Source organism: Mesoplodon densirostris, chromosome 15 (assembly GCF_025265405.1).
Source record: "Mesoplodon densirostris isolate mMesDen1 chromosome 15, mMesDen1 primary haplotype, whole genome shotgun sequence".
NCBI lineage: Eukaryota > Metazoa > Chordata > Mammalia > Artiodactyla > Ziphiidae > Mesoplodon > Mesoplodon densirostris.
The window spans coordinates 25,068,192-25,083,383 of record NC_082675.1 but is presented as its reverse complement, the minus strand read 5'-3'; the positions used below and the strand labels follow the sequence as shown (position 1 = coordinate 25,083,383).

Here is a 15,192-nt window from a genome sequence, read left to right as displayed (position 1 = left end):
TCCATCTCTCTCTGATCGAGTCCATAGGGGCAGACCCCTCCCTGGTGGGTCGCCATCTAAGCACAGCAGGTTATGGTCTCATCGTCTTCCCTTTTCCATCCTTGTCCTCACATCCTGCCGTGTGTCCCTCTGTGTGTCCGTCACAGGCTCCTGCTGTCTTCACTTCTTAGCAACACAGGCCCTGGGGCGTGTGGATGTGGTGGGACCTGCATGGGGATGGGCTTACTCAGTGCCATCCTCCTGGTTCCCTTTCCTACAGTGTAAGGGGAGCAGGACACTCTCCACTAGAGGGAACTGCAGGAGGCCTTGTTTGGGACAAAATCACAGCAAACCCTTGGAGAGGACAACCCTTTCCCAGACGGGGTGACAGAGAGGGCCCTGTGTCCCCTGTGAGTCCCGGTGAGTCAGGGACAGAGGTCACTGCAGCACGGAGCCCTGATGTCCTGTCCAGTCCTGCCCCCGGCCCCCTGTCATCCCTCCTGCGAAGACCAGCCCCCTCTTCCTCTCCTGCCCCCATGGAGTCCTCCAGGCCATGGACAGATCCTGGACTTTGCCTCTCAGGCCTCAGTCACTGGGGGTCCGACTGCCCTAAGGGGACCATATTCTCCAGCTCAGCATCCCCATTCCCCATCCCTGCTGCTGTCCCAGCGGACATTGTGCTGGCCGGTCCCTAGAACGTCCTGTGGGCGAAAGGGGAGCAATTCTTGTCACCAAAGCTGAGACCCTTCTCCAGCAGGAGAAGCCCGGCCAAGCTCCAAGTCTGTACTACCACAGACCCCCTCACTGCCCCCTGACTCCCTAAGAACCCAGCTCTGCACCCACCTTGGGATCAAGTTTCTCATCCTCCCTCCCCAGAGGCCCAGTGATTCCTGCTGAGCCCTCAGTCCTGGCCAGGGTCCTGCTCTGCACCCGGGGCACCCAAGTCAGGACACTTGGTACCATGACCTGCATATCGCCTCTGGACGCCAAGATCCGTGTTCCTTCCCTTAGAGACTTGGAGCACAGGGCCTGGGGGCTACTGGGGAAAGGGTCATCTCCCCTCAGCCCATTCCCAGTGTCCTGTTCCGCCCTGGGCTGGGCTGGTCTCTCCCAGCATTGCCCACACAGGCCTGTGAGGAAGAACCAGAATCTCACCTCGTCAAAACCACTTAAATTTTAACGTGTGTCTGCGTCTCCCTGGGGGTGACTCGGGGAGAGGTTGGGGGTGAGGGGTTTGTAAGGGGAAGATTCAAAGGTCAGGACACTGGGGACAGACCCACCCTGGTGCCGTGTGACGGAGGGCACGGGAGGGAAGTTTTGGCCTCACTTCCTCTTTGTCTGTGTCACTGTGGTATCCATATTGGCCACCAGATTTATAGTTGACACCACAGATATACTCAGTCTCGTCCTCAGACTGGATGTTGGCGATGGTCAGGTAGCGGTCAGCCCCAGAGCTGGAGACTGAGAAGCAGTCGGGGATCCAATCCCCCTTGGTGACGCTTCCGTCACTGGTCAGCTTCATCAGATACCTAGGGGCCTGCCCTACTCTCTGTTGATACCACGCAATGTAGTACGTGGTGTGCTCACTGCTCAGGGTGCTGGTGAGCTTGGCCGAGCTTCCAAGGGGAGAAGATGCAGACGGGGTCTGGGTCAGCACAGGCACAGCACAGAGACCTGCAGACAGAAATGCAAGGGTTGGCTGATGGCACTGACACTGGGCAGGTGACCCTCAGGACTGTGCTGGAGGGAGGGGCTGGGAGGCCCCCGAATGCCTGGGCCACTCTGACCTGTGTTGAACCAGGAGGGGCAGGAGGTAGAAGGGCACCCACATCATGGTGGGAGGTCCTTCTGCGAGCTCTGCACTGAGGCTGCCCAGCTGGACTGGCCTCTCCAGGTCTCTGTCTTCTCTGTCTTATCCTCTCCCCTTGCAGCTCAAAAAGGGAGGAGCAGTGAATGCAAATCTACTCCTCCCTCCCCATCCTGTGTCTCAGCTCCTGGCTGAGCCCTGAACCCAGGGGCCTCACGCTGGGGACTCCCTGGGGCAGAAGTAGGGCCACCTGTGGGTTTCAGAGACAGATTTACTCTCCTCAAGAGAAGTGTCTTCAAGGAAGTGTCAGTCATGATCTTTGCACTTGAGCCTTCCCCAAGGGACTTGAACCTATGAGGGTCCCAGTCAGGACCCACAGTGCACCTTGGTGCCCCCAAGATGGACGTCTTCCTACACATGTAGCTACTTTAATAGAATAACAACTTTTGAGCCCCCAGAATATTCCAGACCCTTGGTGAGTTTCCTGCACCACCTCACCTGGCATCATAATAATCCCACAGCGCCCTCTGCTGAAGGCACAACCTCTCCCCAGTCTAATGAGGAGGAGCCATCTTTGGGAGGGTAAATGATTTTGCCAGATTCCCCCAGACAGGGCTGCATGGTTCAAGATTCCATCCAAGGGACTGACTTCAGAGCTTGAGCTTTCAGCCCACTCCCCTCCCTGCCCCCTCAAAACACCCCATAGTTTCCTCCATCCTTACTCCAGGCTTCCATAGCCCCTAGAGTCACCCCCCTCTCTTCTGTATTCAAGTGATCCGTATCCAATGTCAATAAAATATTCCTATGGCCCACCTTTCCATCTAGATCTTTTCACAAAATATAACTTTATGACTTGTGGGGTTTATGGAAATGATCTCCCTACTGAAAGGGATGACGTGACACTATTTACTGAAAAATGTAGACTATTGTCATTCATTTCACAGACTATAATAAAAATGTGTTTAACGATTCAGAACCACCTTTAAAATTGTAGTTGTATTTACTATGTTGCCTTTCAGAAAGAAGTCACACGGATACATATATTAAATCTCCTCATTTTGAGGTACCCTCAATATCCCTGGTCTGGGTGGAAAATGGATCAGCAGTTCCTCTCCAGCAGAGACTCTGGGCTTTGGACCCTCCGTCACCTCTCGGTGTGGTGAGTATGTACTACAGGCACGGTTACCCCAAGGAAACCTCATCCATCTCACCTGCTCTGTCCAACATGGTGGCCACAAGCCAATGAGGCTGCTGAACGTGCAATGTGGCTGGTCGCAGTGAGATATGCTGTAGATCTGAAATACCCAGCACATTTCAAAGATTTAGGATAGTGTAGTGTAGAATGTATCAATATTTTTATATTTAATTCTATTGGAAATGATATTTTCAAGTAATTTAGTTCAGCAAAACCTATTATGGAATCTAACTGCATCGGTTTCCCCTAATTTTTAAAACGTGTTTACTGGATAATTTAAAATTACATATGTGGTTCAAATAGTGTATGTAATGGATAGGGCAGCAGTGCAAAGTCACAATGTCAGTCACTTGTGTCTGAAATAGGAGGGAGAACTTGCTAGCACATTCAGGAAAGGCCATGTCTTAGCTTGGGAAGCACCATGAGAGGCCACAGGAAGGTGGGGAAGTCCAGGAACTCGGGAGGAGGGACCTCTTTGCTGCCGGGTCTGCCCCGTTCCAGTTCTGACTTGAAACAAGTTGCTCTGCCCTTCATGCCTCAGCTTCCGCATCTGTAAGATGGGATATAATGACGATGCTTGTTCATTGATTAGTTATGATTAAACAAGTTAATAAGTAGGAAGAACGCAGATGGGTCTTGATATGTATTAAGCACACATGAATATTTACTCCTCTTCCATCTATGAATATCCTTAATCCTTATCCATACACTTAATAGAAAGCAGAGACAGTGGAATAGTGGATGTAGGAATGGGATGGAAGGGAAAAGTCTTGGGCTTGGGATTTGCCACTGACAAAATTTTCTGGCCACACCAAAATACACAAACATATTGTAGGACCTCTAACAATTGCCAGTTGAAGTCCTAACCACCAGTGCCCAAGAGTGGGACCTTATTTGCAAATAAGGTCCATTCTGATGTAATTACTTAAGGTGAGTTCATACTGGCTTGAGGGGCCCTTCAACCCATTCAGTGAGTCCACCAGGTCTCAGGAGCTCTGTTCCAGGTCACCATGGACACCCTCACCCTCTCCTGCTGGCCTCCTTAGTCTTTCTAAGGCCACTTGGGTCTGGAGCTTAACTTTCCTAAACTCATCAAACTGAGCTTGTGTCAGACTCTAGACCGTGGAATGATGGGCAAAATTTGTTAAGAGGAGACTTTTTCTCAGGCCACATGGGTGGCCTTTGGGAAGGGTATGACATCTCTCATCATTTTTTGGGGGGCTTGTGTTTGATTTTGAATAGTTTCTACTGCTATTTCATCAAGTTCAGTGATCTTCTTCTGCAGCATCTATGTGCTCTCAGTCTCATCCAGTTTATTTTAATCTCAGATGTTGTAGTTTTCATTTGCAGAAATTCAATGTGGATCATGTTTTTACACTCTGTGTCTCCATTTAACATGTTCAATCTTTCCTCAACCTCAAGAACAAATGGACTATAACTATAAAAGTTGCTTTTGTGTCCTTGTCTATCAAATACATCATCTGGGCCATTCAGCACAAGTTTGGATTACCTGATTTTTGTCCTTATTCTGACTCTTATTTTTCTGATTCCTTACAGGAAATTTTTGATATTCAGGTATTGTGAATCTTTCCTTGCTGGGTATGGGATATTTTGTTTTTCCCTATGTTCTTTCTTTCTTATGTTTTTTAGTTTCAGCAAAGGTACTTGGTCAGAGTTAAATCCTTTCTGTACTTGCTTTCACACTTTTTTAGATGGTACCAGGGGACACGACCTTGGGGGGACTGTCTCTACAATGACAGCCCTCCCCAGGGAGGGCACAGCTGGGAGCTGCCAGGGGCCCCAACTGGGTTTGAGGTGGGTGAGCCCGGGTAGGGACATGGTGGCCCCCACTCTGTCCACTGTTCTGCTTTGCCATGTTTGGTGTCCAGGTTGTCACGGGATACTGTAGTTTCCAGAGCTCTGATGAGCTGGGTGGTTCTGGGCATGCATCCAAGAGATTTGGGCTCATGAGTGGCCAGTCAGCACCATGTGGACATCCAGGGTCCACTAGCACTGGGTCTCTGCCCTCTCTGTCTGTCCTTCATTCAGGCCTTATTTCCTCAAGTCAACACCACTGCCGAGACACTGAGACAGCCTGGTCCTGCCAGCCCATAATCACTCCTGAGCCCCCTGTGCAGAGCCTCCCTGGAGGGCTGGGTAGAGGGGCAGCCTGGGGGGCTCAGATCGTGAGGAACCAGGCCAAACCTGTCACTGTTTTGTTCATAGTCGTCCTGGGGCTGGAGGAGAGTGTGAGCCAGACAGGGAGGGGGTTTGTGTCTCACTTCCTCGTCTGCCTGTGTCACTGTGAGGATAACCACTGCTGTCAGCTGATGCACAGTAATAGTCAGCCTCGTCCTCGGCCTGGGCCCCGCTGATGGTCAGCGTGGCTGTGTTGCCTGATTTGGAGCCAGAGAATCGGTCAGGGATCCCTGAGGCCCGGTTGCTATTCCTATAAATGACCAGCACAGGGGCCTGGCCTGGCTTCTGCTGGTACCAGCTAGCATAATAGCTTCCTAAGTTGTCTCCCTGGCAGGTGATCCTGGCCGTCTGTCGTAAGGACACGGACACCGCAGGTGGCTGAGTCAGCTGAGAAGAGGCCACAGAACCTGCAAGAGAGGAGAGGAGAGTGAGGGTGAGGAAGAGGGTCTCATCCCCGTCGCCTCATGCCCCCTGCAGCAGCTCCTGTGCTGAGCTGAAGTCTGGACCAGGCTGAGCTCTGGTCACTTTTCGGGCTGAGCCTGGGGGCAGCACCTGTGCAGAGAGTGAGGAGGGGGAGCAGGAGATGGGTCCAGGCCATGGTGGAGACGCCCCGAGCTCTGCCTCTGAGCTCACAGCTGGGGTGGGGCCTCTGGGCCTCTCTTATCCTCAGAAGGGGTGTCTTCATGCAAATCTTCTTCCTGAGACCTTTGGCCTTGTGACTGGCTCCCTGCTGAGCAGAGAACAGCTGGGATCCAAGGAGGAGTTAAACAGGGACCTGAGTTCCAGGCCTGAGCCCAGGTCCCCAGAACTCTTTCTGGTGCTGAGTGAGAAAGACTGCCCCTGCCCCAGCATGTGCACACACTCCTCAGTTTGCTCCTGGGCTCCCCCTTGGGCCTTGGGGACAAACAGGCGTCATCTCTGGGGATGAGGTTATTGTGTGGTGGGCTGGACAGTGCTGGAAGGTCTCACAGCCGTGACCACGGTCATGCTGCTGCGAGAGCCCAGAATTCCAGCAGCAGATACAGGGACACTGGTTATGTACCTCTGGCAGAGTTTTTATTATATTTCGTTAAAGATTTTTTATTTTTATTTTTCGAGGATAGTTGATTTACAGTGGTTTTTTGGGGGTTTTTTTTCTGAGGTACGCGGGCCTCTTACTGTTGTCGTCTCTCCCGTTGCGGAGCACATTCTCCGGACGCGCAGGCTCAGGGGCCATGGCTCACGGGCCGAGCCGCTCCGCGGCATGTGGGATCTTCCCGGACCGAGGTTCGAACCCGCATCCCCTGCATCGGCAGGTGGACTCTCAACCACTGCACCAACAGGGAAGCCCTGCAATGTTGTTTTAGTTTTAGTTGCTCAGCTAAGTGATTCAAATCAACATATATATTCGTTTTCATTTTATGTTTAAAAAAAAAAGGAAAAATGTCTTCCTTATCTAGACCTAGGCAAGAATTCTTGGACTTGACAATACACGCATGATTTGTAAGAGGAAGAAGATAAATTGAAAGTATTAAAATGGAAAACATTTGTTCTATATAAGTCCTTTTTTTGGAGTTTGAAAATCCAGGAAAGTGGGAGAAAATACTTTCCACTCACATATTCATCAAAAAACTTGTATATACATTAAAAAATGTGTCAAAACTAATCAATAAACAAAACAAGTAAAATCCAAGTGGAATTTGGGAAATAATGTGAAGAGACATTTTTTCGGGAATGTACAGGTGTCCGATGAGCACACGGGAAGATGGTCCCCGTGAGTCGTTAGGGGAATGTCAGTCACACCCTAAAGAGTTGCCACTGCACACCAGTCAGAATGGAGCCGATGGGCTAAAGTAAAAAACAGTGGCAAAACCAATGCTGGCTGCGCAGCAGAGGGGCTGGTCGCTCAGGTGTTGCTGGTAGGAATATAAACTGGTACAGCCACCCTAGAAAACAGCTTTGCAGCTACTATAAAACTAAACATGCAATTACTGTACAATCTAGGAATTGTATCCTTGGGATTTTATTTCAGAGGAATGAAGACTAATGCTCCCATAAACACCTACACGCAAGTGTTCCCAGCTCCTGTCTTAGTCAGCTCAGGCAGCCATGGAAAAATACCACCCACATGTTGCTTAAACACCACAAATTTACTTTCCATGCTTCTGGAGGTCAGAACTCCATGATCAAGATGCCCTAACATTGTTTTCAGTGCAAGCTCTCCCCCGGCTCCCTGAAGGCACTTTCTGGCTCTGTCCTTAGATGGTCTGTCTCAGTGGCTCACTCTGGATTGAGGGTGTGTTTCTGGTCTCTTCTTACAAGGTCACTAATCCTATGTCCACGGGTGCGGACCAACCTGGGAGGAGATACCATCCTCCACCCTGCTCATCAGTCCCTTTCACAGACAGGCTGACACTGTTCTCACCCAGACCCTGACCCTATTATGACCTTGACCAGAGAGATGCCCTCGAATGGCTGTCCATCTCTCTCTGATCGAGTCCATAGGGGCAGACCCCTCCATGGTGGGTCGCCATCTAAGCACAGCAGGGTATGGTCTCATCGTCTTTCCCTTTCCATCCTTGTCCTCACATCCTGTCGTGTGTCCCTCATGTGTGTCCGTCACAGGTTCCGGCTGTCTTCATTTCTCAGCAGCACAGGCCCCGAGGTGTGTGGATGTGGTCGGGCCCGCATGGGGGTGGGTTTACTCACTGCCATCCTCTGGCTCCCTTTCCTACAGTGTAGGGGGGCAGGACACTCCACACTAGAGGGACCTGCAGGAGGCCTTGTTTGGGACAAAGTCACAACAAACCCTTGGAGAGAACAACCCTTTCCGGGGTAGGGTGACAGGAGAGGTCCCTGTGTCCCCTGTGAGTCCTGGCAGAGTCGGGGACAGAGGCCACTGCAGGACGGAGCACTGATGTCCTGTCCAGTCCTGCACCCGGTCCCCCGTCATCCCTCCCCGGGAGCTCTGCCGCCTCCTCCCCTCCTGCCCCCGTGGAGTCCTCCAGGCCACGGGCAACTCCTGGACTTTGCCTCTCAGGCCTCTGTCAATGCGGGTGCAACTGCGTTAAAGGGACAGTATTCTCCAGCTCAGCATCCCCGTTCCCCATCCCTGCTGCTCTCCCAGGGGACGTGGTGCTGCCCGGTGCCTAGAACGTCCTGTGTGTGAATGGGGAGCCACTCTTGGCACCAAAGCTGAGACCCTTCCCCAGCAGGAGAAGTTTGGCCAAGCTCCAAGTCTGTACTACCACAGACCCCCTCACCACCGCCTGACTCCCTAAGGACCCAGCTCTGCACCCACCATGGGGTCAAGGTTCCCATCCTCCCTCCCCAGAGGCCCAGTGCTTGTTGTTGAACCCTCAGTCCTGGCCAGGGTCCTGCTCAGCACCCGGGGCACCCAAGTCAGGACACTTGGTATCATGACAGGCATGTCCCCTCCGGACACCGTGATCCGTGTTGCTTCCCTGAGAGACTTGGAACACAGGGCCTGGGGGCTACTGGGGATAGCGTTATCTCAGCTCAGCCCTTTCCCAGTGTCCTGTTCCGCCCTGGGCTAGGCTGGTCTCTCCCAGCATTGACCACACAGGCCTGTGAGGAGGAACCAGAATCCCACCTCGTCAAAACCACCTAAATTTTAACGTGTGTCTGCGTCTCCCTGGGGGTGACTCGGGGAGTGGTTGGGGGTGAGGGTTTTGCAAGGCGAAGAGTCAAAGTCAGGATTCCGGGGACAGACAGGGAGCAGCTCACCCTGGTGCCGTGGGACGGAGGACATGGGAGGGAGGTTTTGGCCTCACTTCCCCTTTGTCTGGGTCACTGTGGTATCCATATTGGCCATCATTTTATAGTGGACACCACAGATATACTCAGTCTCGTCCTCAGACTGGATGTTGGCGATGGTCAGGTAGCGGTCAGCCCCAGAGCTGGAGCCTGAGAAGTGGTCGGGGATCCCATCCCCCTTGGTGACGCTTCCGTCACTGGTCAGCTTCATCAGATACCTAGGGGCCTGCCCTACTCTCTGTTGGTACCACTCAATGTAGTACGTGCTGTAGTCACTGCTCAGTGTGAAAGTGAGCTTGGCTGAGCCTCCCAGGGAAGAAGATGCAGACGGGGTCTGGGTCAGCACAGGCAGAGCACAGAGACCTGCAGATAGAAATGCAAGGGTTGGCTGACGGCACTGAGCAAGTGACCCTCAGGACTGTGCTGGAGGGAGGGGCTGGGAGGCCCCCGAATGCCTGGGCCACTCTGACCTGTGTTGAACCAGGAGGGGCAGGAGGTAGAAGGGCACCCACGTCATGGTGGGAGGTACTTCTGCGAGCTCTGCACTGAGGCTGCCCACCTGGACTGGCCTCTCCAGGTCTCTGTCTTACCCTCCCCTTGCAGCTCAAAAAGGGAGGAGCAGTGAATGCAAATCTACTCCTCCCTCCCCATCCTGTGTCTCAGCTCCTGGCTGAGCCCTGAGCCCAGGGGCCTCACGCTGGGGACTCCCTGGGGTCAGAAGAAGGGCCACGTGTGGGTTTCAGAGACAGATTTACTCTCTTCAAGAGCAGTGTCTTCAAGGAAGCGTCAGTCATGCCCTTTGCACTTGAGCCCTCCCCAGGGGACTTGGACCTATGAGGGTCCCAGCCAGGACCCACAGTGCCACCTCGTGCCCCCAGCATGGACGTCTTCCTACACATGTAGCTACTTTACTAAAATGACGACTTTTGAGCCCCCTGTATATGCCAGACCCTTGGTGAGTTGCCTGCAGCACCTCACCTGGCAGCATAATAATCCCACAGCGCCCTCTGCTGAAGGCACAACCTCTCCCCAGTCTAATGTGGAGGAGCCATCTTTGGGAGGGTAAATGATTTTCCCAGATTCCCCCAGACAAGGATGCATGGGTCAAGATTCCATCCAAGGGACTGACTTCAGAGCCTGACCTTTCAGCCCGCTCCCCACCCTGCCCCCTCAAAACCCCCCATAGTTTCCTCCATCCCTACTCCAGGCCTCCTGATCCCCTCCTGTCACCACCCTCTCTTCTGTATTCAAGTGATCCGTATCCAATGTCAATAAAATATTCCTTATGGTCCACCTTTCCATCTAGATCTATTCACAAAATATAACTTTATGATTTGTGGGGTTTACGGAAATGATCTCCCTACTGAAAGAGATGACGTGACATTATTTACTGAAAAATGTACAGACTATTGTCATGCATTTCACAGACTATAATAAAAATGGGTTTAGGCTTCCCTTGCGGCGCAGTGGTTGAGAAGCTGCCTGCCAATGCAGGGGACACGGGTTCGAGCCCTGGTCTGGGAGGATCCCGCATGCCACGGAGCAACTACCCCGTGAGGCACAATTACTGAGCCTGCACATCTGGAGCCTGTGCTCCGCAACAAGAGAGGCCGCGATAGTGAGAGGCGCGCGCACCGCGATGAGGAGGGGCCCCCACTTATCACAACTAGAGAAAGCCCTCGCACAGAAACGAAGACCCAACACAGCCATAAATAAATAAATAAATAAATAATGTGTTTAACGATTCAGAATCACCTTTAAGATTGTAGTTGTATTTACTATGTTGCCTTTGAGAAAGAAGTCACACGGATACATGTAATAAATCTCCTCCTTTTGAGGTACCCTCAATATCCCTGGTCTGGGTGGAAAATGGATCAGCAGTTCCTCGCCAGCAAAGACTCTGGGCTTGGGACCCTTCATCACCTCTTGGTGTGGTGAGTATGTTCTACAGACACAGTTACCCCAAGGAAACCTCAACCATCTCACCTGCTCTGTCCAACATGGTGGCCACAAGCCAATGAGGCTTCTGAACGTGCAATGTGGGTGATTGCAGTGAGATGTGCTGTAGATCTGAAATACCCAGCACATTTCAAAGATTTAGGATAGTGTAGTGTAGAATGTATCAATATTTTTGTATTTAATTCATATTGAAATGATATTTTCAAGTAATTTAGTTAAGCAAAACCTATGATGGAAACTAACTGCATCGGTTCCTCCTAATTTTTAAAACTTGTTTACTGGATAATGTAAAATTACATATGTGGTTCAAATAGTGCATGTAATGGATAGGGCAGCAGTGCAAAGTCACAATGTCAGTCACTTGTGTCTGAAATAGGAGGGAGAACTTGCTAGCACATTCAGGAAAGGCCATGTCTTAGCTTGGGAAGCACCGTGAGAGGCCACAGGAAGGTGGGGAAGTCCAGGAACTCGGGTGGAGGGACCTCTTTGCTGCTGGGTCTGCCCCGTTCCAGTTCTGACTTGAAACACGTTGCTCTGCCCTTCATGCCTCAGCTTCTGCATCTGTAAGATGGGATATAATGGGGATGCTTGTTCATTGATTAGTTGTGATTAAACAAGTTAATAAGTAGGAAGAACGTAGATGGGTCTTGAGATGTATTAAGCACACATGAATATTTACTCCTCTTCCATCTATGAATATCCTTAATCCTTATCCATACACTTAATAGAAAGCAGAGACAGTGGAATAGTGGATGTAGGAATGGGATGGAAGGGAAAAGTCTTGGGCTTGGGGTTTCCCACTGACAAAATTTTCTGGCCACACAAAAACACACAAACATATTGTAGGACCTCTAACAATTGTCAGTTGAAGTCCTAACCACCAGTGCCCAAGACTGGGACCTTATTTGGAAATAGGGTCTATTTAGATGTAATTATTTAAGGTGAGTTTATACTGGATTATGGGGCCCCTCAACCCATTCAGTGTGCCGACCAGGTCTCAGGAGCTCTGTTCCAGGTCACCATGGACACCCTCACCCTCTCCTGCTGGCCTCCTTAGTCTTTCTAAGACCACTTGGATCTGGAGTTTAACTGTCCTAAACTCATCAAACTGAGCATGTGTCAGATTCTAGAACCTGAAATGATGGGCAAAATTTGTTAAGAGGAGACTTTTTCTCAGGCCACATGGGTTTTCGGCAGGGGATGACAATTCTCATCATTTTTTTCGGCGGGGTCTGTGTTTGATTTTGAATAGTTTCTACTCCTATTTCATCAAGTTCAGTGATATTCTTATGCAGAATCTATGTGCTCTCAGTCTCATCCAGTTTATTTTAATCTCAGATGTTGTAGTTTTCATTTGTCAAAATTCTATGTGGATCAGGTTTTTACACTCTGTGTCTCCATTTAACATGTTCAATCTTTTTCAACCTCAGGAACAAATGGACTATAACTATAAAAGTTGCTCTTGTATCCTTGTCTATCAAATACATCATCTGGGCCATTCAGGGCAAGTTTGGATTACCTGATTTTTGTCCTTATTCTGACTCTTATTTTTCTGATATCTTACAGGAAATTTTTGATACTCAGGTATTGTGAATCTTTTCTTGCTGGGTATGGGATATTTTGTTTCTCCCTATGTTCTTTCTTTCTTATTATTTTTAGTTGCAACAAAGGTACTTGGTCAGAGTTAAATCCATTCTGTACTTGCTGTTACACTTTTTGAGATGGCACCAGGGGACACGACCTTGAGGGGACTGTCTCTACAATGACAGCCCACGCCAGGGAGGGCACAGCTGGGAGCTGCCAGGGGCTCCAACATGGGTGTGAGGTGGGTGAACCCGGAGGAGGGACTTGGTGGCCCCCACTCTGTCCACTGCGCTGCTTTGCCTTGTTTTGAGTCCCAGGTTGTCACGGGATCCTGGAGGTTCCAGAGCTCTGAGGAGCTGGGTGGTTCTGGGCATCCATCCAAGAGATTTGGGCTCTTGAGTGACCAGTCAGCACCATGTGGACATCCAGGGTCCACTAATACTGGGTCTCTGCCCTCTCTGTCTGTCCTTCATTCAGGCCTTATTTCCTCAAGTCAACACCACTGCGGAGACACTGAGACAGCCTGGTCCTGCCAACCCATATTCACTCCTGAGCCCCCTGTGCAGAGCCTGGCTGGAGGGCTGGGTAGAGGGGCTGCCTGGGGGGCTCAGATCTTGAGGAACCAGGCCACACCTGTCCCTGTTTTGTTCATAGTCCTCCTGAAGCTGGAGGAGAGTGTGAGCCAGACACAGAGGTGGTTTGTGTCTCACTTCCCCGTCTGCCTGTGTCACTGTGGGAATAACCACTGCTGCCAGCTGACGCACAGTAATAGTCAGCCTCGTCCTCGGCCTGGGCCCCGCTGATGGTCAGGGTGGCTGTGTTGCCTGATTTGGAGCCAGAGAATCGGTCAGGGATCCTTGAGGCCAGGTTGCTATCATAATAAATGACCAGAACAGGGGCCTGGCCTGGCTTCTGCTGGTACCAGTAAGCATAATAGCTTCCTACGTTGTCTCCCTGGCAGGTGATCCTGGCCGTCTGTCCCAAGGACACGGACGCCGCAGGTGGCTGAGTCAGCTGGGAGGAGGCCACAGAACCTGCAAGAGAAGAGAGGAGAGTGAGGGTGAGGAAGAGGGTCTCATCCCTGTAGCCTCATGCCCCCTGCAGTTGCTCCTGTGCTGAGCTGAAATTCTGGACCAGGCTGAGCTCTGGTCACTTTTCGGGCTGAGCCTGGGGGTAGCACCTGTGCAGAGAGTGAGGAGGGGGAGCAGGAGAGGGGTCCAGGCCATTGTGGAGACGCCCCAAGCTCTGGCTCTGAGCTCACAGCTGGGGTGGGGCCTCTGGGCCTCTCTTATCCTCAGAAGGGCTGGCCTCATGCAAATCTCCTTCCTGCCACCTTTGGCCTTGTGACCGGCTCCCTGCTGAGCAGAGAACAGCTGGGATCCAAGGAGGAGTTTAAGTGGGACCTGGGTTCCAGGCCTGAGCCCAGGTCCCCACAAGTCTCTCTGGTGCTGAGTGAGAAAGGCTGCCCCTGCTGCAGCATGTGAACACACCTCCCAGTCTGCTCCTGAGCTCCCCCCTGGGCCTTGGGGACACACAGGCGTCCTCTCTGAGGATGAGGTTATCGTGTGGTGGGCTGGACATTGCTGGAAGCTGGCACTGCAGGGACCACAGTCATGCTGCTGCAAGAGCCCAGAATTCCAGTAGCAGATACAGGGACACTGGTCATGTACCTCTGGCAGAGTTTTTATTATATTTCTTCAAAGTTTTTTTATTTTTACTTTCGAGGATAGTTGATTTACAATGTTTTTTTTGTTTTTTTGAGGTACGCAGGCCTCTTACTGTTGTGGTCTCTCCCGTTGCGGAGAACAGGCTCCGGACGCGCAGGCTCAGCTGCCATGGCTCACGGGCCGAGCCGCTCCGCGGCATGTGGGATCTTCCCGGAACGCGGCACGAACCCGCGTCCCCTGCATCAGCAGGCGCACCTCAACCACTGAGCCACCAGGGAAGCCCTACAATGTTGTTTTAGTTTTAGGTGCACAGCTAAGTGTTTCAAATCAACATATATATTCTTTTTCATTTTATATTTTTAAAAAAAAAGGAAAAATGGCTTCCTTATCTAGACCTAGGCAAGAATTCTTGGACTTGACAATACATGCATGATTTGTAAAAGGAAGAAGATAAATTGAAATGTATTAAAATGGAAAGCATTTGTTCTTTAAAAGTCCTTTTTATGGAGTTGAAAAATCAAGGAAAGTGGGAGAAAATACTTTCCACTCACATATTCATCAAAAAACTTGTATATACATTAAAAAATGTGTCAAAACTAATCAATAAACAAAACAACTAAAATGCAAGTGGAATTTGGGAAATGATGTGAAGAGACATTTTTTCGGGAATGTACAGATGTCCGATGAGCACACGGGATGAGGGTCCCCGTGAGTCGTTAGGGGAATGTCAGTCACACCCTAAAGAGTTGCCACTGCACACCAGTCAGAATGGAGCCGATGGGCTAAAGTAAAAAACAGTGGCAAAACCAATGCTGGCTGCGCAGCAGAGGGACCAGTCGCTCAGCTGTTGCTGGTAGGAATATAAAGTGGTACAGCCACCCTAGAAAACAGCTTTGCAGCTACTATGAAACGAAACATGCAATTACTGTACAATCTAGGAAGTGTACCCTTGGGATTTTATTTCAGAGAAATGAAGACTAATGCCCCCATAAACACCTACATGCAAGTGTTCCCAGCTCCTGTCTTAGTCAGCTCAGGCAGCCATG

The 15,192-nt window shown here is 50.8% G+C and overlaps 2 protein-coding genes across 2 annotated transcripts; both read right to left on the bottom strand.

Annotated features, from left to right (window-relative positions):
- Positions 1 to 611: 611 nt before the first annotated feature.
- Positions 612 to 5,778, bottom strand: LOC132502442 (immunoglobulin lambda-1 light chain-like). The gene is made up of 4 exons (XM_060118340.1): positions 5,733 to 5,778; positions 5,264 to 5,587; positions 1,307 to 1,653; positions 612 to 680 (listed from the first exon to the last, which is right to left on the bottom strand). The coding sequence occupies exons 1-4, from the start codon at positions 5,776 to 5,778 to the stop codon at positions 612 to 614; spliced, it is 786 nt and encodes a 261-aa protein (XP_059974323.1).
- A 3,171-nt stretch (positions 5,779 to 8,949) lies between these two features.
- Positions 8,950 to 13,705, bottom strand: LOC132502441 (immunoglobulin lambda-1 light chain-like). The gene is made up of 3 exons (XM_060118339.1): positions 13,660 to 13,705; positions 13,190 to 13,513; positions 8,950 to 9,299 (listed from the first exon to the last, which is right to left on the bottom strand). Exons 1-3 carry the CDS (start codon positions 13,703 to 13,705, stop codon positions 8,950 to 8,952), a joined length of 720 nt encoding a protein of 239 aa, XP_059974322.1.
- Positions 13,706 to 15,192: the final 1,487 nt, after the last annotated feature.